We start from the raw sequence: 17,386 nt of genomic DNA on the forward strand, positions 1-17,386 counted from the left end.
ATATAAAATTATACACTCTGAAAATGTGTACCATACCTACCGGTGAAGAATCTCTAGTATGGATAGCTTTTACTGCTTACCATTGCTTAAAAGGTTGATTGGGGAAACAGAACTAGATGCCATCAAACACACAAAAATAGAGGCATTACACAAATTCATTCATCTAGTTTTAATGCACTTGCTACTTTGAGGTGGGGGGGGGAATGCCTGTGTAGGCAAGTTGCCGATGCATGATGGAATATAATGGAGCCTCTCCCACATACTGTACACACATTTACTCAATTAAATTCAATTAAGCTATGCAAAGGCAGCTTTTCTGAGTGAAAAGAGTGCTGCTCACCTGTTCCAGGCAGAGTTGGAGCTAAGCTGCAGAGACTGCCGAGCTGCCAGGAACCGTGGCAAATCGGTCAGTACCGGGGAGCTCATGAAACGTGGCCGGGGCCTCCGGAATGAGCCCATCTTCTGGAACTGGAAAGCAAGAGCTGGGGCTAGGGTGGAATCCTTGGTCATAAGTTCAGACGGAAAGGATCCAGGAAGCAGCTTGTGGTGGGGGGCAATAGAAAATGCCAGAGATAATGCCTTTCCCCCCACCTTTCAAAAGCAAAATTCAACCTGTAGCAAGAAAAAAAAAAGGAATGGGTGGAATGTTACAGAATGACACTCACTCCCAAAGCATCTCTTGGTAGCACAACGGGGGCGGGGGGACCAGAGAATCTGTATCAGCACTGCTGTGCCAGCTGCAGAGTTCATGAAGGGTCATGCTAAAAGAAATAATAAAAGCCCCTTTTATTACTGTATTTACTTACTGTATTTTTGGTTTTTATGGAAGCCGCCCAGAGTGGCTGGGAAGGCCCAGCCAGATGGGCGGGGTATAAATAATAAATTATTATTATTATTATAAATTATTATGGGGAAATTTCAGTTTTATTGAGAGGTTTTGGTTTTAGACACTAATACTGAAGGATTCAGAGTACTCTGAAAAACAGAAACCCCCTCAGAAACTAAAGTTTGTAATGTACCATCAAAAAAATATTATATAAAGAAAGCAAATAGAAAAGGGATGGAGGATGGGAAATTCCAGATACAGAACTGTATAATCTTTGGAGAAAGGCTGTAGCTGAGCTGCAGAGCATCTACTTTGCATTCAGAAGGTCCCAGGTTCAATCCCAGGCATCTCCACACAGGGCTAGGAGAGACGCCTGTTTGAAACCCTGGAGAACAGCTGCCAGTCCATGTAGACAATATTAAAGGAGATGGACAATGGTCTGATTCAGCATAAGGGAGTTTTCATCTTTAAAAAAAGAAAAAAGGATTCCTCGTACATTGCTATCTGTTATGTACTGAGTTGAATAGGATCCAAAATGCAGCAGTCTGATTGGTCCTAGAACAACAGGATTCAGAACGCAGCAGTCTGATTGGTCCTAGAACAATAGGATCCAGGATGCAGCAGTCTGATTGGTCCACAGGAGCAACCCAATCCTGCTCCAGGTGGAAGTGAATCCGCAACCTGATTGGCCTACAGGTGAATCCCCGAATTAGCCAATCACGTGGAGCCTATTGTGTAAATAATGTACCGTATATAAAGCAGACATTCTGGGGGAACTTCCATTCCTCCTCACCACTATGAGCTGAATAAAGAGCATGAAATCCACTCTCGACTCCCAGTATATTTCAGTTTCACAAGAGATGTCTGCCCAGTTTGGAGAGATCTCTCTCCTCCTGACGCTGCAGTCCCTGCAATGTAACCAAAGCTGTTTTGAGGGTCACACGATCCCCCAAAGAACCTTTGGGAGAGTAAAGAAGTCAAGAAGGAATTGAGAGAGATTGGCTGCATGAACAGCCTCTCTCGTGCACGAGCAACCTTTGGCTCCAACCCAGGCATGCTAAAAATTGTCTGCTTCTGATCAGCTTCTCTAAGCTGAACATGTGAAAGAAGATGGGTCATCATTTCACATTTAAGTTACGTTTACAACAAGACTCTTAATCTCAAGGTCATGGGTTCAAGACCCATGTTGGGCAAAAGATTCCTGCATTGCAGGGGGCTGGACTAGATGACTCTTGCGGGCTCTTCCAATTCTGTTTGCATGCAGAAGGTCCCAGGTTTCATTCCCAGTGACATCTCCAGGCAGGACTTGGAATGCCCTCTGAAACACTGGAGAGGCTGCCAGTCAGAGATGGACCACTGCTCTGACTCAGTATACAGCAATTTCCTACGTTCCTAATTTTAGGAACATAATGCTGCCTTCTTCACTCCAGCCAGTGTTACTAAAGATGCACACTTTTGTACCATTTGTGGGTGCATGTGTAAAAATGCCACTGGATTGAAGCTTGCACCAGATAGAAGCTAGCTGACAGGTGCTTGCTTATGGGCACTCATAAAGTTCAATGATGATGGCAATAAAAGAAAAAGGAAACCCCTTTTTCAGACCACAGAGATGACACACCAGCCACTGAAATCCACTGGGTTTAGTTTATGCTTAGCTTGGATGCATTTGCAGAATACTGTACTTCGGATCCACTCTCAAGCACCTACCACAGACCAAGTCCCACAAAGCTGTGTTTCCCACACGCAGATGACTGTGCAAACCCTCTGTGCAAACCAGCATTTCCCCTTCACAATATGGGGTTTCTCTCATCCCAAGTTCCCAGGTTTCCTTCTGAATGCTGCTCTGTCTACCAAGGCAGCTCTTAGTCATTTGCTGGCCATGCCATTTCCACATGCCCTGCAATATATTATTATACTAGGGGTTGGAAATCCTGAATAGGGTTTTCGGGAATCTGCTGGGGATTCCAGCTATCAGAAATTTACAGTATATAAACAAAACACAGAGCAGTATGCATGTAACTGTTTGCTGCAAAAAAGGGGGAGGGGACAAAAGAAAAATAAATCAGCATTCTTTAAAATACACACACATTTTAGGATTTCCATCAGTGCTCTTTTCAAATGTTCCCTCACTCCGGCTTCCTGCAACCACAACAGCACGAATGAAAGCAGTGGAGCCTAAAGGCTGTTAGTCACAGAGGCAGCCACAGCAGCAACCTTGACCATCACAGCAAGAGGAGGAAAAGGAGGAGGACACAGCTAAAGCAAAAGAACCAGAAGTAATTAAATTGTAACAGACCAGCTTTCCAATCCATTCACTCATGTTGTCCAACCAGACACCAGAGATGATACAAAAACCATGGGATAAGGGTTTGCACAGTATTCTCTGTACAATTCAGTACATTCAAACCGCACAAGCTTTTGCACTGCCCACAAGGATTCAGTGGGTGTTGTGCAGCCAGTGCATGGAGGGGATGTGAACCCATGCATGAGTTTTTGCATGAGTACCCAGAGCAGAAGGGGAGAAAGAGAAGATGCTTTTCACAGGACTGCTTTTGCCTTATGCAACTTTAAAAGGTACCAGTATTGTGCAGGAATAAATATCTGTGGTAGGTGTTGCCTAGCTTTCTTTGTTTGAATTCCTTCTTCTCCTTTCACCAGCACCCGATTTTGTGCTGACTCCAGACTGATAAAAGGGGCTGGCCTGTGAGCAAATTAGGATCCTGCTGCAGTGCAGAAGCCTGTAAGAAAGCCTCCAGACCTGTTGCAACCGTACAATGCAAGGATGATCCTGACTGCAAGGGAAGCCATTTCTTGAGAATTCATCTAAGTCCTGAGGAACTAGGTGAGAGAGTGAAAGTTCTTCCTCACTACCACCCAACTATAAATAGCTTCACTTCCTGGGTTGGGTGTTTTGAAAAACATGTACAAAATTTCAGGTCCTGTTAGTGGTTTGACTACCTTTTTCATTATTATGCAAAAAGCATCATCATATATTATACATTACTGGTTTATTTCTGGTTATCTTTCCACAAGGGCAGACATTGATGCCGAAATCCAGTATTGCCTGAGCTCAGCGAGTGCAGCTTTCTCCCAACTGAAGTGCAGACTGTTTGAGGATGGGGACATTCGCAGGGAAACCAAAATGCTTGTTTACAAAGCTGTTGTACTACCAACCTTACTGTGCACTTGTGAAACATGGACTACTTATAAATGCCAACTCCTCAAAAGATTCCATCAACAGTGTCTCTGAAAAAAATTACATATCACATAAGAAGACAGGCAAACAAATGCCAGTGTACAGGAAGAAGCAAAGAACACCGGTGTCTTCAACATCAACTTCATCAGACTGGTCTGGTTGTTCAAATGCCTGATTATCGTCTTCCAAAGCAACTACTCTATTCCAAACTCCAAACTCCAAAAGAGGTTCAAAGACTCTCTCAAGGCAAACCTTTAAAAATGTAGTATAAACATCAACAATTGGAGAACAGCCTTTACCAAAGGTGTCATGGACTTTGAAGACACTTGAACTCAGGACGAATGGGGAAAACGTGCTAAGAGGAAGGCATGTTTGGCAAATCCTCACCATGATCAACTCACACCCAGAAACCTAAGTCCCCACTGTGGAAGGACAGTGACTCTGTAAGTGACTGTGGAGGCCAATTCTGGATCCACATGTTCATGGAAGACAATCTTACTTGGCTACGAGTGATCGCCAAAGAAGAATGGCTTGATAGGTCTCCGTTGCTAAGGAGCTGACATACTATAATACTATTATGAGTTTGGGATGTTAAGCTGTATGCCAGACCCCTCTAATCCCTGGATCCAGCAAGTGTTAAAAGCTACCCAAGTTTCTAATTCCTGACATAGCCAAGCTAGCTTCCTGGTGAGGGGGTGGGGGATTACGGTGCTTGGTATGACATGACAAATGGGAGCCTCCCCTCCCTGAACAGACAAAGCTAGAATTGAGGGAGACAGTTGCTGTGATATGGGCCAGATGTAAAACAGCAAGCTGTGAGTAGACAGGGAGACAGAGCAATAGTATCTGTTTGAATCCAAGGCTGAGACTATGGGGGAAACAAGACTTTTGGGGGGTTGTTGATGCTGTGAGCCCCTCCATCGTAGGCTCAGGTTGTATACTGTATATGTGGAAATAAACTATATATCTTAAAGACACCACAGTCTCCCACTGTGCCTCAATTCCAAAAGCAAACATGAACCTTGGTCAAAGCACCTGGAATCTCACACCACTCAGAGATTGGAGCAATGTGAAACAATACCTACTCATGAGCAAATGCAACAAGCTACCAAGCGCGCATGCACACACACACACACACAAGCTCCTTATAGCCATTTCTCCCAGATAGTGGTAAACAGTCTTCTGTTTAGGTTACATATATGAATAAAGCAAAACAGAAAAATTTATCTGCACTATTTCAAACAAGGAGCTTTGGGGAAAGGCAAGTTTTAGCATTATCTTTCTAAATTATGCTTCCCCTTCTCTTCCCCAGCAAAAAGCAGAGATGATAACTTTTTCATATTTTAGCTGTCCTTTCTTATTCCCTTTGCCATGTTAGGACAAGTAACAACAGTTTATTCAGAAAGCAGTATAGGCAGGGACTGTCTATAGTAAGAGGCTTACTATAAAGATAGAAGACTTCTTGCCGTCCTTGGTAAGGTCCAAATAAACGAACATAAACATTGCCCATTCCTATTTATGTTAACTTAGAAGAAAATCCTATCAGGTTTAATGCAGCTAGCTCGAAGGCAGGAATGCACAGGGGTGCTAATAAGATGAAAAAGACCTTTAAGATCCGTTGAGGTACCAAATCAAATTTCACAGAGCCTCACGAATTTTGCCACAGAGACTAGGAATTTCCCCGAGGCTGCTGCAGCAGGAAAATAAGAAATGCTACACATTTTTCTGTATCACATGAACAATTACTTTTAATCTTGATGTTGAACCTCTTTCTCCCTCCTCTCGTTAACAATTTACTGTACTCTTTTTGGTTCCTATGCTTCAGCATGCAGGCAGACGGTGCTAACTAATATTCAATATCACCTGCATTCATAGCAAAGAAACTGGCTGCGTTTGATCTTTTGTGTTTGCTTGGAAGCCCAGAGGCAGCCAATTGCGAGAACATATGTAGCTCTAAAGCCACCATCTAAAGAGTCACTGGCTTCACCCATGCAGTATGTTTTGAAGTGTAGCCTCAAAAGGCAAACCATTTTCCGAAATTGGAAAAGTTTCAAAAAACTTGTTGAAACGTAGGAACAGGCAATGCTATTAAAAGCAGGGGGCAAGGAAGAGGTCAAAAGTCCCATCAGGAATGCAGAAGCCCTTTGGGCATTCTCATAGATGGGCTCTGGGTTATACTTCTAATGGCTGCCCAAGGATATAAAATACCTGAACTTCCAAAGCATCCAATTCTCGTTCAGCTCTAACACACACAGGTTTCCTGAAACTGCTGACATTGAAGCAAGCAAACCATCCTGAAACACAGATGATGAATAACACTGTAGGAATGGTAAATCTATAACAGCCTTACAAATAATGGTTCAAATATGGCTGGCCAAGGAACAGTTCCAGAAGCATTTTTCCTCCATACCTAGCTTTAGTGGCTTCTGGACTTTGTCAGCTGGATATGTATTGAAACTTCATTAATTTTGTTATTTTTAACATTAAATAGATTCTGCTTCCTAGCCACCTGCAGGTGATTCTTACTTGCCCTGGGCAAGTGCCCGTTTACAAACCTGGTATAAATTAGTGTTTAGATTTCTATTTGTGGATTGCTATTCCACACAAAAAGGCATATGCCTGAAATATTTTAGATATTTTGGAGGAGGTTTTCAAAAGTGTCAGCCCAAGAAAGATCAATCAAACTCTCTGGGTTTTAAAAATATCATGAAGTTCCTTCCCACCCATTTATAACAGGCAACAGAGAAAGAATCGGCATGGAATCTATGCTGCTGCTCCTTCTTGCCCTTTCAAATCAAGTAAATCTTTAACTAGGTTTGTGATTAGTGAAATCCTTGATATGGTTTCCACTGATAAGGTCCCGACTCAAGACAACATGTTCATTTCCTAAACATATGAGTGTGTGTTTTGACTTTATTGTATCCAGCAGAAAGAAGCAACTTTAATATTTTCATTATTAGCATGTTCTATACAAAAGCATTTATGTGCACCCAAGTATACTTGGAACTTGTATATTTATAAAGCACATATATGCTCACTGATTTTCAGACACTGAAGACCTACTACCTATTTTGGAAGCTGTCTGGTGGACTGTTCTCTAAGTATTTGGACACCTCACATATTTAGACCCAGCCAATATAGCCAACTATCGCCCAGTCTCAAATCTTCCATTCTGGGGCAAGGTGATTGAGCGGGTGGTTGCTGAACGACTCCAAGCATGCCCGGAGGATGCTGACCATTTGGATCCCTTCCAATCGGGATTCAGGCCTCACCATGGGACTGAAACTGCCTTGGTCACGCTGGTCGATGATCTCCAGCAGGCTAGGGACAAAGGTGAGAGCTGTTTCCTAGTTCTGCTGGATCTCTCAGCGGCCTTTGACACCATCGACCATAACATCCTTCTGGACCGTCTAGAGGGGCTGGGAGCTGGGGTCACTGTCATACGGTAGTTCCGCTCCTTTCTCCTGGGCCATGTCCAGAAAGTGGTGTTGGGGGATGAGTTTTCAGACCCCTGGGCTCTCACATGTGGGGTGCCTCAGGGTTCCGTCCTCTCCCCCATACTTTTTAATATCTATATGAAGCCGCTGGGAGAGATCATCAGGGGGTTTGGGCTGGGTGTTCATCAGTATGCAGATGATACCCAGCTCTACCTCTCCTTTAAATTAGAACCAGTGAAGGCGGTGAAGGTCCTGTGTGAGTGCCTGGAGGCGGTTGGAGGATGGATGGCAGCTAACAGATTGAGGTTGAATCCTGACAAGACAGAAGTACTGTTTTTGGGGGACAGGGGGCGGGCGGGTGTGGGGAATTCCCAGGTCCTGAATGGGGTAACTGTGCGCCTGAAGGACCAGGTGCGCAGCCTGGGAGTCATTTTGGACTCACAGCTGTCCATGGAGGCACAGGTTAATCCTGTCGACTGTCAGACCAGGTGCACAGCCTGGGAGTCATTTTGGACTCACAGCTGTCCATGGAGGCACAGGTTAATCCTGTCGACTGTCTGGCCAGAGTGGTGCATGCTCTGGTTATCTCCTGCTTGGACTACTGCAATGCGCTCTATGTGGGACTACCTTTGAAGGAGAGCCAGAAACTGCAATAAATCCAGAATGCGGCAGCTAGACTGATGACTGGGAGTGGCACCGGGCCACATAACATAGGTCCTGAGAGATCTGCATTGGCTCCTAGTATGTTTCCGAGCACAATTCAAAGTGTTGGTGCTGACCTTTAAAGCCCTAAATGGCCTCGGTCCTGTATACCTGAAGGAGTCTCTCCATCCCCATCGTTCAGCCCAGACACTGAGATCCAGCGCCGAGGGCCTTCTGGCGGTTCCCTCTCTCCAAGAAGAGAGGTTACAGGGAACCAGACAGAGGGCCTTCTTGGTAGTGGCACCCGTCCTGTGGAATGCCCTCCCATCAGATGTCAAGGAAATAAGCAGCTATCTTATTTTTAAAAGACATCCGAAGGCAGCCCTGTATAGGGAAGTTTTTAATATTTAACGCTGTATTGTTTTTAACACTCAATTGGGAGCCGCCCAGAGTGGCTGGGGAAACTCAGCCAGATGGGCGGGGTATAAATAATAAATTATTATTATTATTATTATTATTATTATTATTATTATTATTATTATTCTGGTGACTGCATTTTGAAACTGTTGCTAAACGATCTTTAAAAGTACAACCCACAGAGAATTTTGGCTATCCAGCCTGGATATTACCAGTGCACAAGTCACTAAGAGCAGATCTACTTTTCAAGACAAGCTTGCAGTTGCTGGTGCACTGGATTAAGCTGGAAAAGGGTACTCCTAACCGTAGGCATCACCTGGACAGACAATGGTTTTCAAACTATGCAATTGGCTCTTCAAGCGGCATAAAACCAAAGTAAGTTGGCCACTTCCACCTGAATCAGCAGCTAATAGCACCTCCCCTTTCTCTGAATTGACTGTGCTTATCCTCATCCAGACCAGAGTTACAAAACATTCCTGGTTAGAGATTGCACTGGGATGCAAACAAACGGTGCTACGTGGGTCAATCTGAGTGGCAAACTGGGACACAAAGGACAGCTTGCCACAAGGGGGTTCATGATGAAAAGTAGCCCTGAACTAGTAACCAGCACCAGAAACTGTGGCACCGAATCTCCTAAGGAACTTGCTACATGAAGAAATTTATTTTGCTTTGTCCCAAACCTGTCACTAAGTTTCACTAGATGTTCTAGCATGTTGCCATAGCCCAAAATAAGTCAACGTCTGTTGCTGCACGATATTTTGAAATGGCATGTAAAATAAGAAACATGCAGCAACTCTAGGCAATCCACAAACGTGTCCACAAATTGCAACTTTTGAAGGACTATACACAGCTCTTTCTACTTCATATATGCACGCTATAAATAGGAAGGGTGATCTATATGTACCAGGGACACTGGAAATCTAAAAGTTATTTTAAATTTTAAGCTGGCTTGTTACATCCTTCGCTTAGTTTATATTCCAGACATGCCTTGGTAAGGCTGAAAAGCATTTCAGATATGTTTAAAATCTGGTTGTAGGGAGAAAAAGAAATGCTATTCTATTCTCACACGCAATCTGATTGAATCCTATTTTCTAGTGTTGTTGTATTACCACAGCTACAATATTCAAATAAACATTTGCCATTTGATTAGTAAGAATGCATCAGCCAGTGAATTTAAACATTGCTTCTATCTGAACACATTAACGTATTTCCGAATGAAAATATGATGGAATCTCATAAGGTGCATGGTATGTAAACATGAGCCTTATTAAAAACATGACTGGAAAATACATTTGGAGAAGCAACTGCATATGCAAGTCTAGAGAAATCTATTCTTCTAATTTTCTGCCAAGATGTCCTGATCTGCTTGTTCTGAATTTGCTTTTATAATTTTACATTTTATTTTTCCAATCTCTTCCAAAACTTGTTATCCCAAGTGAGCTGAGTGGAGCAGCAGTAGTACAAACTACAAGAATTAACAGTCCAGAGTTAAAGCATACATACCCTTAAGTAAATCCCCTTTTTTCAGTGGAGTTTGCTCTCTAGAAAGCGCACTTAAGACAGCCAAAATAGTTATTGGATATTAAATGTACGATTATTATGAGATGATAATTAAAAACTCTGTGGTATTATTAGAACACTATCACTGTCTTCTCTAAAAGCTGCACTGGTTCTCTTTAAAAAGTGTGTACTCTTCCATAAACTTCAAAAGACTGGTTTAGTACCAAAAGTCATATGCAAAAACTGAATTCTTTTCTTAAAATGTAACACATTTACAATGGTTACAGCTGAATTGCTAACCCCACTTACCTGGGAGTAAGCCTCATTTAATTAAATGAGACTTATTTCTGAGAATGTGGTTATGACGGCAGCCTAAACTACTGCTTTATTTTTATTTTATTCTTAAAAAGAAAAGAAAAGTCAGGTGCAAGAAAGTTCTTGGTAATTTATCATTCCTGATAATGCTGCATATTAGCTAAAGGGTTGAGCCATTCAAAAGAGATTCAGATTAAAAGCACACACAAAAATCCCATAAACCAAAACACCTTTTGTTCCTAACACACTCTGATAAAACCTGCTAATGCTGGTCCCTTACCTTTGGGTCCTACCAAAGAGCAAAACTTCTGCCTCTCAAGGAATCAGAACAAGAACTGTGGCAGCACACAAGAACTGCAAGCAAGACAGGACAGAAGTAGGACACCCCCTGTCCACAGCTCCTCCCCTCACTTGTCACTATAGGCAGAGTGCCAGCTGGCAGCCAAGAGGAGAAGAAGGTTAAGACTGGCTGGACTTCAAGACAAGAAGAATGCTGGCACAGCCAGCCAAGATAAGCTCTGCATTCTGTGACCTGGATGAGACACAGTCAAACAACCAACAATAAGAATGTGAAAAGGCTCAGGTTAGAAGCGACAAGGGCCAGGAAAGGTTTCAGACCAAAGTGTCATTGTTGGAAAAACAACAACAGGATTTCTTAACAGTTGGAAAAATTCAACAGGTGAAGCATTCCCATGCTACAAATGGCTTCACCTGTTGAATGTCCTCTTGGGTACCTGTTAAAAGATGTGTGAGCTCTATTACTAAAACAAGACATGCCAGTCATAGGCAGAGCTCACTACTGCTGCTCTATCATGTACTTACTTGGGAGGAACTGTGTAGAAAATCCTTGACACTCTTTCTTTCTTTCTTTCTTTCTTTCTTTCTTTCTTTCTTTCTTTCTTTCTTTCTGACCAATACTGGGGAGCAAGTATTATCTGAGATCTTGGGCTTCTGATACAGCTTCATTCATTATTACTACTGCTAATATAGTGGTTTGTTTTGCTGCAGGTGGTTTATGTTTGTTTTATTGTGCTATGGCCAAGTGTGTTTTATTAATAGCAGTATGGGCTACAGTATTTCATTTGTTGTTTCATTATTTAATTATACGGATGTCATCTTGGCTGCTCATTTAGATCAGAAAAGCAGCACAAAAGTGCAAATGAATAGCCTCATAAAACCAATAGGAGCCACACCTCTGCGTCATCAGCAGTTATACAAAAGGCAATGATTAAAACATGATGCAACAATGCTTCGTTTGATACGGAAGAGGACCAGCATGACACAAAACAACAGCACTGAATCAAGCGAGCGTACATCAGTCCGTGGCAATAGCTAAATCTATTGCCTTATCCATCTTAAAGCCTTCTCCATCAGACTGAACTAATTCTCACTGATCTCAACCGAATGATAAACTCAGCAAAACACACTCTCAGCCGTACACATAATTGAGCACTAGCATACAAAGGGCCCATCACATTTCATTGGCATCCACCAAGTTTTACTTTAAGTAGCTCGGCCCAAACTAAACCAAGATACAAATAGGAAGTTGATACAAAATGAAACCAGAGGGAAAGATTCTGCCACCTTCAGAAAGTCTGATTTCAGTCCTGAGCACATTTACTGGAAAGTCAGTCCCATTTATTGCTGTGGAATCCCCTTCCAAGTAAACATGCTTAGGGTTCATACTCTTCCGTGTATTTTAAACATTCCCTAAAGACAATATTCATCAAAGTGAGAGGCAAGTGTCCATAGGGAGACACACAGAAAATTCCTGGAGGAGGCAGGAACTCTTGGCCAATGCCTCACTGTAACAGGCATCAAATGGACCATGATGTGAGTTAGTCATGATGCAAGATTAGAGCCCTGTGGCAGCAGCTTCCTGACACCTTCCTTTTCCTTCCCCATCCTCATTAGACGAAATTCGGGATTCTTGATCACAAGCCAAATTTGTAATAGTAACACCTTCAGCTGTTTTGCCATTTGATCATTAACATTTATCCATTGCTTTTTACAAAACATCTCACCAAATATTAAAGCATAGAACCAAAATGGGGAAGAGCCACAGCTCAGTGGCAGAGAATCTGCTTTGCATGCAGCAAGTCCCAGGTTCAATCCTTGCCCAAAATTTTGGGACAGCCACTACCAGCCAGTATGGGCAATCCTGGGCTAAATGGGCCTGACTCCGTGTAAGGCAGTTGTGTTCTTCAGCCTTCAGATGTTGCTGTAATTATTATTATTATTATTATTATTATTATTATTATTATTATTATTATTTTAATCCAACACTTTTTAATAAATGTCTCAAAGTGACTTATTGAATATAGAATTTAGCCTTTAAAAGCCAAAATAAAAGTGGTTTTAAACTGTTCATTTAAAAGATAAATGCTAAAACATCAACAGAAACACCTTTCTAATGGTTATTTAGATCACATCTAGATAAGGTAAAGGTAAAGGGACCCCTGACCATTAGGTCCAGTCGTGACTGACTCTGGGGTTACGCGCTCATCTCGCTCTATAGGCCAAGTGAGCCAGCGTTTGTCCGCAGACAGCTTCCGGGTCATGTGGCCAGCATGACCAAGCTGCTTCTGGCGAACCAGAGCAGCACACGGAAACACCGTTTACCTTCCCACCAGAGCGGTACCTATTTATCTACTTACACTTTGACATGCTTTCAAACTGCTAGGTTGGCAGGAGCAGGGACTGAACAACAGGAGCTCACCCCGTCACAGGGAATCGAACCGCCAACCTTCAGATCAGCAAGCCCTAGGCTCTGTGGTTTAACCCACAGCGCCACCCACATCCCCCCATCTAGATGCACCACCACAATAAGCAGTATCAAGCACAAGAAGTCCTCAGGATCCTTCCCACAGGGCAGATGGCAGTAGATAACCCTCTAAGACAATATTCCTCAAACTTGGGTCTCCAGCTGTTGTTGGATGACAAATCCATAGCTAGTAGGTCCAGGGGTGAGGGGTAATGGGAGTTGTAGTCGCAACAGTTGTAGTCTCAACCCAAGTTTGAGAAACACTACTCTAAGAAGAAGTCATATTATTCGCTCACCTGCCCTTCTTGCTGTCCTAGGGTCCTTTCCACAAGACACTTGGTGGTAGCTGGCCCTGTCGGGGTTGGGGAGGGAGGGCGATTCAGCCCAAACAAGCTGTTGTGACTTGATCTTTTCTTCTTGCTCTCAGCTGGCTCATCCCACTTAGTAAATGTAACTTCAAAAGGCACTGGGAGAGGGTAGCACTATATGCCATAAAACCACTCATGCCGACAGCATTTGTCGGAAGCATAGGAGCACAGCACACTGGAAGAGGAGTGAGCCATCTGGTAGAAGGATTCTGCTGTCAGAGTTGGATGTAGATATGAACTCCTCTGCATCTATATCCCTGCAGATCTGCATCTGTTAGTTAGCCTATCTATACACAGCAGCCTCCAGTATCAACTTGCACACATGGAAAGCAGATCTTCATAAGCACTGCATCAGAATCAGTGTGGGTTTGATGTGTAGAAATGCTCTTTTATGGGATTCTGTGGGAAGCAAGCCCCTAACGCCTGGCCATGCTGATTCTAGAATACTTCATCTTGGAGACTAGAAGTCTAAGATGTTGGGTGTTTCTTTGATGCTATCACCTCTTTGCTGAAGGTGGCTGATCTGACCTCAATCTGGAAATTCCTGTCAGATATCTACTTTTTATTTTTATGTTATTTATTAAATTTCTATACTGCCCTTCATCCGAGGATCACGGGCAATTTACAATAAAAAACACTAAAAAAACATAATATAGTAACAAACAACAACAATACTGCCCCCCCCCCAGTTGAAAAGGCCATGGGTTATTTAATTAGCCAAGGAGATGTTTTTAACTGGTGTCTAAAGATATGTAACGAACATAACTTCATTGAGCTAGAGGAAAACCAAAACATTTTTATTTAAAGTCACCTGCAGATTCATATCAAGTGCCGAGATTAACAAACTGCAAATCTCTGGTCACTCATTTGCTGCAATTCTTGGAGCCATGGGACTTTGTCAAATGGAGTAGGAACGAGAGAGAGATAGAGAGAGATAGATAGATAGATAGATAGATAGATAGATAGAGAAGATATCAAGAAATGTTTTGGATGGATGTTACCTCCTGGAGATGTCCCTGCAATATGGATGGCTTATATTAGAGATAGCCTTGTGAATTTAGGGGAAAATGCAATATTCCAAGCACTTAGAAGCCTGTATTAAAGAATGGTTTTAACAAAACCTTGACAGCTAGGAAACTCTGATATAGCCTTATCACTAATTTTTTCACTCAAAATTATTTAATATTAGATACGGAGTTTAAACCTAGTCTAAAGAAATGCAAATAAGAAAACATATTTTCTATTTGCAGAGAGAAAAAAACACACTATATGGTCAACAAGAGAAATTATAGTCCAAGAAAGTAGCAGCAAAATTGTCCCCACAGCTAAAAATACAGAAACCTAACATGAATTTCTGTTTTATCATCCTGGTTTCACTTTGACTCTTTCAGCACTGAAACTAGTTTCAGGAGGCATGTAGAAAAACCAAAATGTTCATAAATTTACATGTTAACATATCTGATCCATGTCTACTTAGAAGCAAGCCCCACTAAATTCAACTGGACTTACTCCCAAGTAAGTCTACCTAGGATTGCAGCTGAATTATGAAATGAGCTGATTTGATACTGAGAGTGGATTGTGATGGATAAATAAATTTCAGGCCAGATGGGGAAATCTAGTAAAAAGTTTTAAGAAGATACAGGGTGGCTGCTCAACTCATCACCACCTGGAAAGGTTTAGTAACAGAAGCCATTTATTGCAAAAACAACCACCTCTGGTAGAAGGTGGTTGTTTTTTAACAGTTCATCTGTTTTTCCTATTAGAACATATAACATTGTGAATAGCACAACTTCTACTTAGGAGGGAGTTTTTTAACAAACAGTGAAATTAACAGCTCAGTTGGTTAGGGTGTGATGCTGATAATGTCAAGGTTGCAGGTTCGATCCCTGTATGGGACAAATTGCATATTCCTGCATTGCAGAGGGTTGAACTAAATGATCCTCGTGGTCCCTTCCAACTCTACAATATGATTTCTATGATATCACTACCAACAGCAATAAGGAATTTATTCCTCTCAGCACCATTATCACACAAAGACATTCCAAACAAATATACCCCATTTGGAGGGACAGTGGGATACTATGATAAGCTTTTAAGTGTTAAGGTATCTTTATGGGCTGCACATGGCGATGGCATCATGGTCAGAGCAGTAAGTTTGACCATCCAATTTCAAATGGCTCACAAAACGCATATCTTCTCAATTTTCAAGCAGGCCAGTCATCGGATCTGCCAATGATGAATGGGGCACAGGGTGAGGGGTGGAGACAGTGTAATCTGTTCTTGTGCCTTTAACAGAACTTCCATCTGTCAAAATCGGCAGATAGCGCTTTTCACTGCATGGAATCTAGTGGCACACACACAAACACACCCTAATGTCTGCAGATCAAAACCCTCATTTAAAAGGCAGGGGAACAAGGATAGGATGAAAACCTGGCATGGAGCTGAGGAATACAGAAGTCTCGGCACACGAGCTCATTAGGCTGCTAGCTTACCATTCCTGTTCCATTAACTGGGGTTCATCAAGTAAACAAGCAAAGCACTGGGCTGTACAGGTCACAGCCCTGTTCTCATCACTAAGTGCTACACTTACCACCTATAAATTTTCAGAGAAAACAGATCTTGATAGGTGTTGGGTGCAGCAATATTTCTCCTGCTGTTACAGCCATTTTGGGGTTTGATTTTTTAAAAAGAAAAAAAGAAAAACCTGGTAAATAAGATTTCATTATGATCTGAAATGATATGGTGGCGTTCATCAAAGCAATACAGGAAACAGATTAGAAGACGTGTTCTCAGATGCTGGAGCACTGTTAAGATGAAAGAACAACGGCAAGAACTTCTAATTAAACTCTAGAAAACAGACATATCTGCCTCCTGAGGCGCAAGGGCTGTGTATCACAGGCATGGCATCAAGCTTCCCAACCTCTTCAGAACAGGAGTGGTTGAAAAACTCATTCTTTACAAATGCCAATACCAAGTGACTTATCCTCACCACCTGATCTAATGTACAGCTCTGAATGCACTTAGAATCAAGGAATTGTAGCACCAGGGACATTAGTCCAACACCCTGCAATGCAGGAATCTTTTGACCAACGTGGGACCCAAACCCACAGCCCTAAAGTTAAGAGTCTCGTGGCCTACAGAGAGACAGAGAGTCGCTGGTACTTCCCAAAGTGTTGTGACGCAGGTCTTAATCAGAAACGTTTCCAAATGCCTATTTTATGAAAGATGCATATTCAAATACAAATGTTCGTGCTGATGTTTTAAAAATGCAGATTAATACAGAGACTAGACAGAACAGACTTGTGAACACATGAAGAAACTGTCAGACTAAAAGAAGATTGATCCAATGATCCCTGCTTCAGGACCAATCTCAAAATAGTTGGGAGCACATCTTCCCTTTGCTAGTAAATTCAACACTTTTCTAGCAGGTGACAGCAGGGGGAATGCATAACTTTTAGCCGCAGCTGTTGGTACTAGGAAAAAGTTTACACAAGCTCAAAGACTCACTGCAGTGTAGCAAGAGCACATATCTTGCATCTGAACTGTATTCAGCGTACTGTATCCTGAAACCTAAGATTGTTTGACTGATTTACTGGCCAGTTGGAAGTTTTGTAAACTGGCTGCAGTATTACACACAGCTACCTGCAAATAAGCCCAACTGAACTCACTGTGGTTTACTCACAAGTATACATGCATATGACTACACTCTTAGACATGCCCAAGATCATTGTTTTCAGTGGCTAAGTCTGCATGAAATCAGGCTACTGATGCCAGTAACAGTCCCCTAGAGCCCTCCTTCGTATTAGTCAGCATAGGAAAGTGGATAAATACTTTCCCCAGCCCCATAATACTAAATTTAATTAGGTCACATTTCCTCTGTCTTGAAATGGCAGAAGCTATGTACAGCAGACTGCACAGAGC

The 17,386-nt window shown here is 42.3% G+C and overlaps 1 protein-coding gene and 1 long non-coding RNA gene across 5 annotated transcripts in view; one reads left to right on the forward strand and one right to left on the reverse strand.

Annotated features, from left to right (window-relative positions):
- LOC310689190 overlaps positions 1 to 17,386 on the forward strand; it is a 606,488-nt gene that overhangs the window by 192,411 nt on the left and 396,691 nt on the right. The window lies entirely within an intron of this gene.
- The window catches only part of PRR5L (proline rich 5 like), a 65,207-nt gene that overhangs the window by 42,343 nt on the left and 5,478 nt on the right, over positions 1 to 17,386 (reverse strand). For 3 of the 4 annotated variants that reach the window (XM_083465143.1, XM_083465144.1, XM_083465145.1), the window contains exon 2: positions 341 to 612. In XM_083465143.1, coding sequence (XP_083321269.1) covers positions 341 to 510 — 170 coding nt within the window. In that variant the 5' untranslated portion in view covers positions 511 to 612. Of the gene's footprint in view, positions 1 to 340; positions 613 to 10,613; positions 10,706 to 17,386 lie in introns of those variants that run through there. The other variant, XM_083465142.1, reaches the window with a different exon arrangement.

Source organism: Podarcis liolepis (genome assembly GCF_965112155.1).
Source record: "Podarcis liolepis genome assembly, chromosome: 1".
Classification (NCBI taxonomy): domain Eukaryota; kingdom Metazoa; phylum Chordata; class Lepidosauria; order Squamata; family Lacertidae; genus Podarcis; species Podarcis liolepis.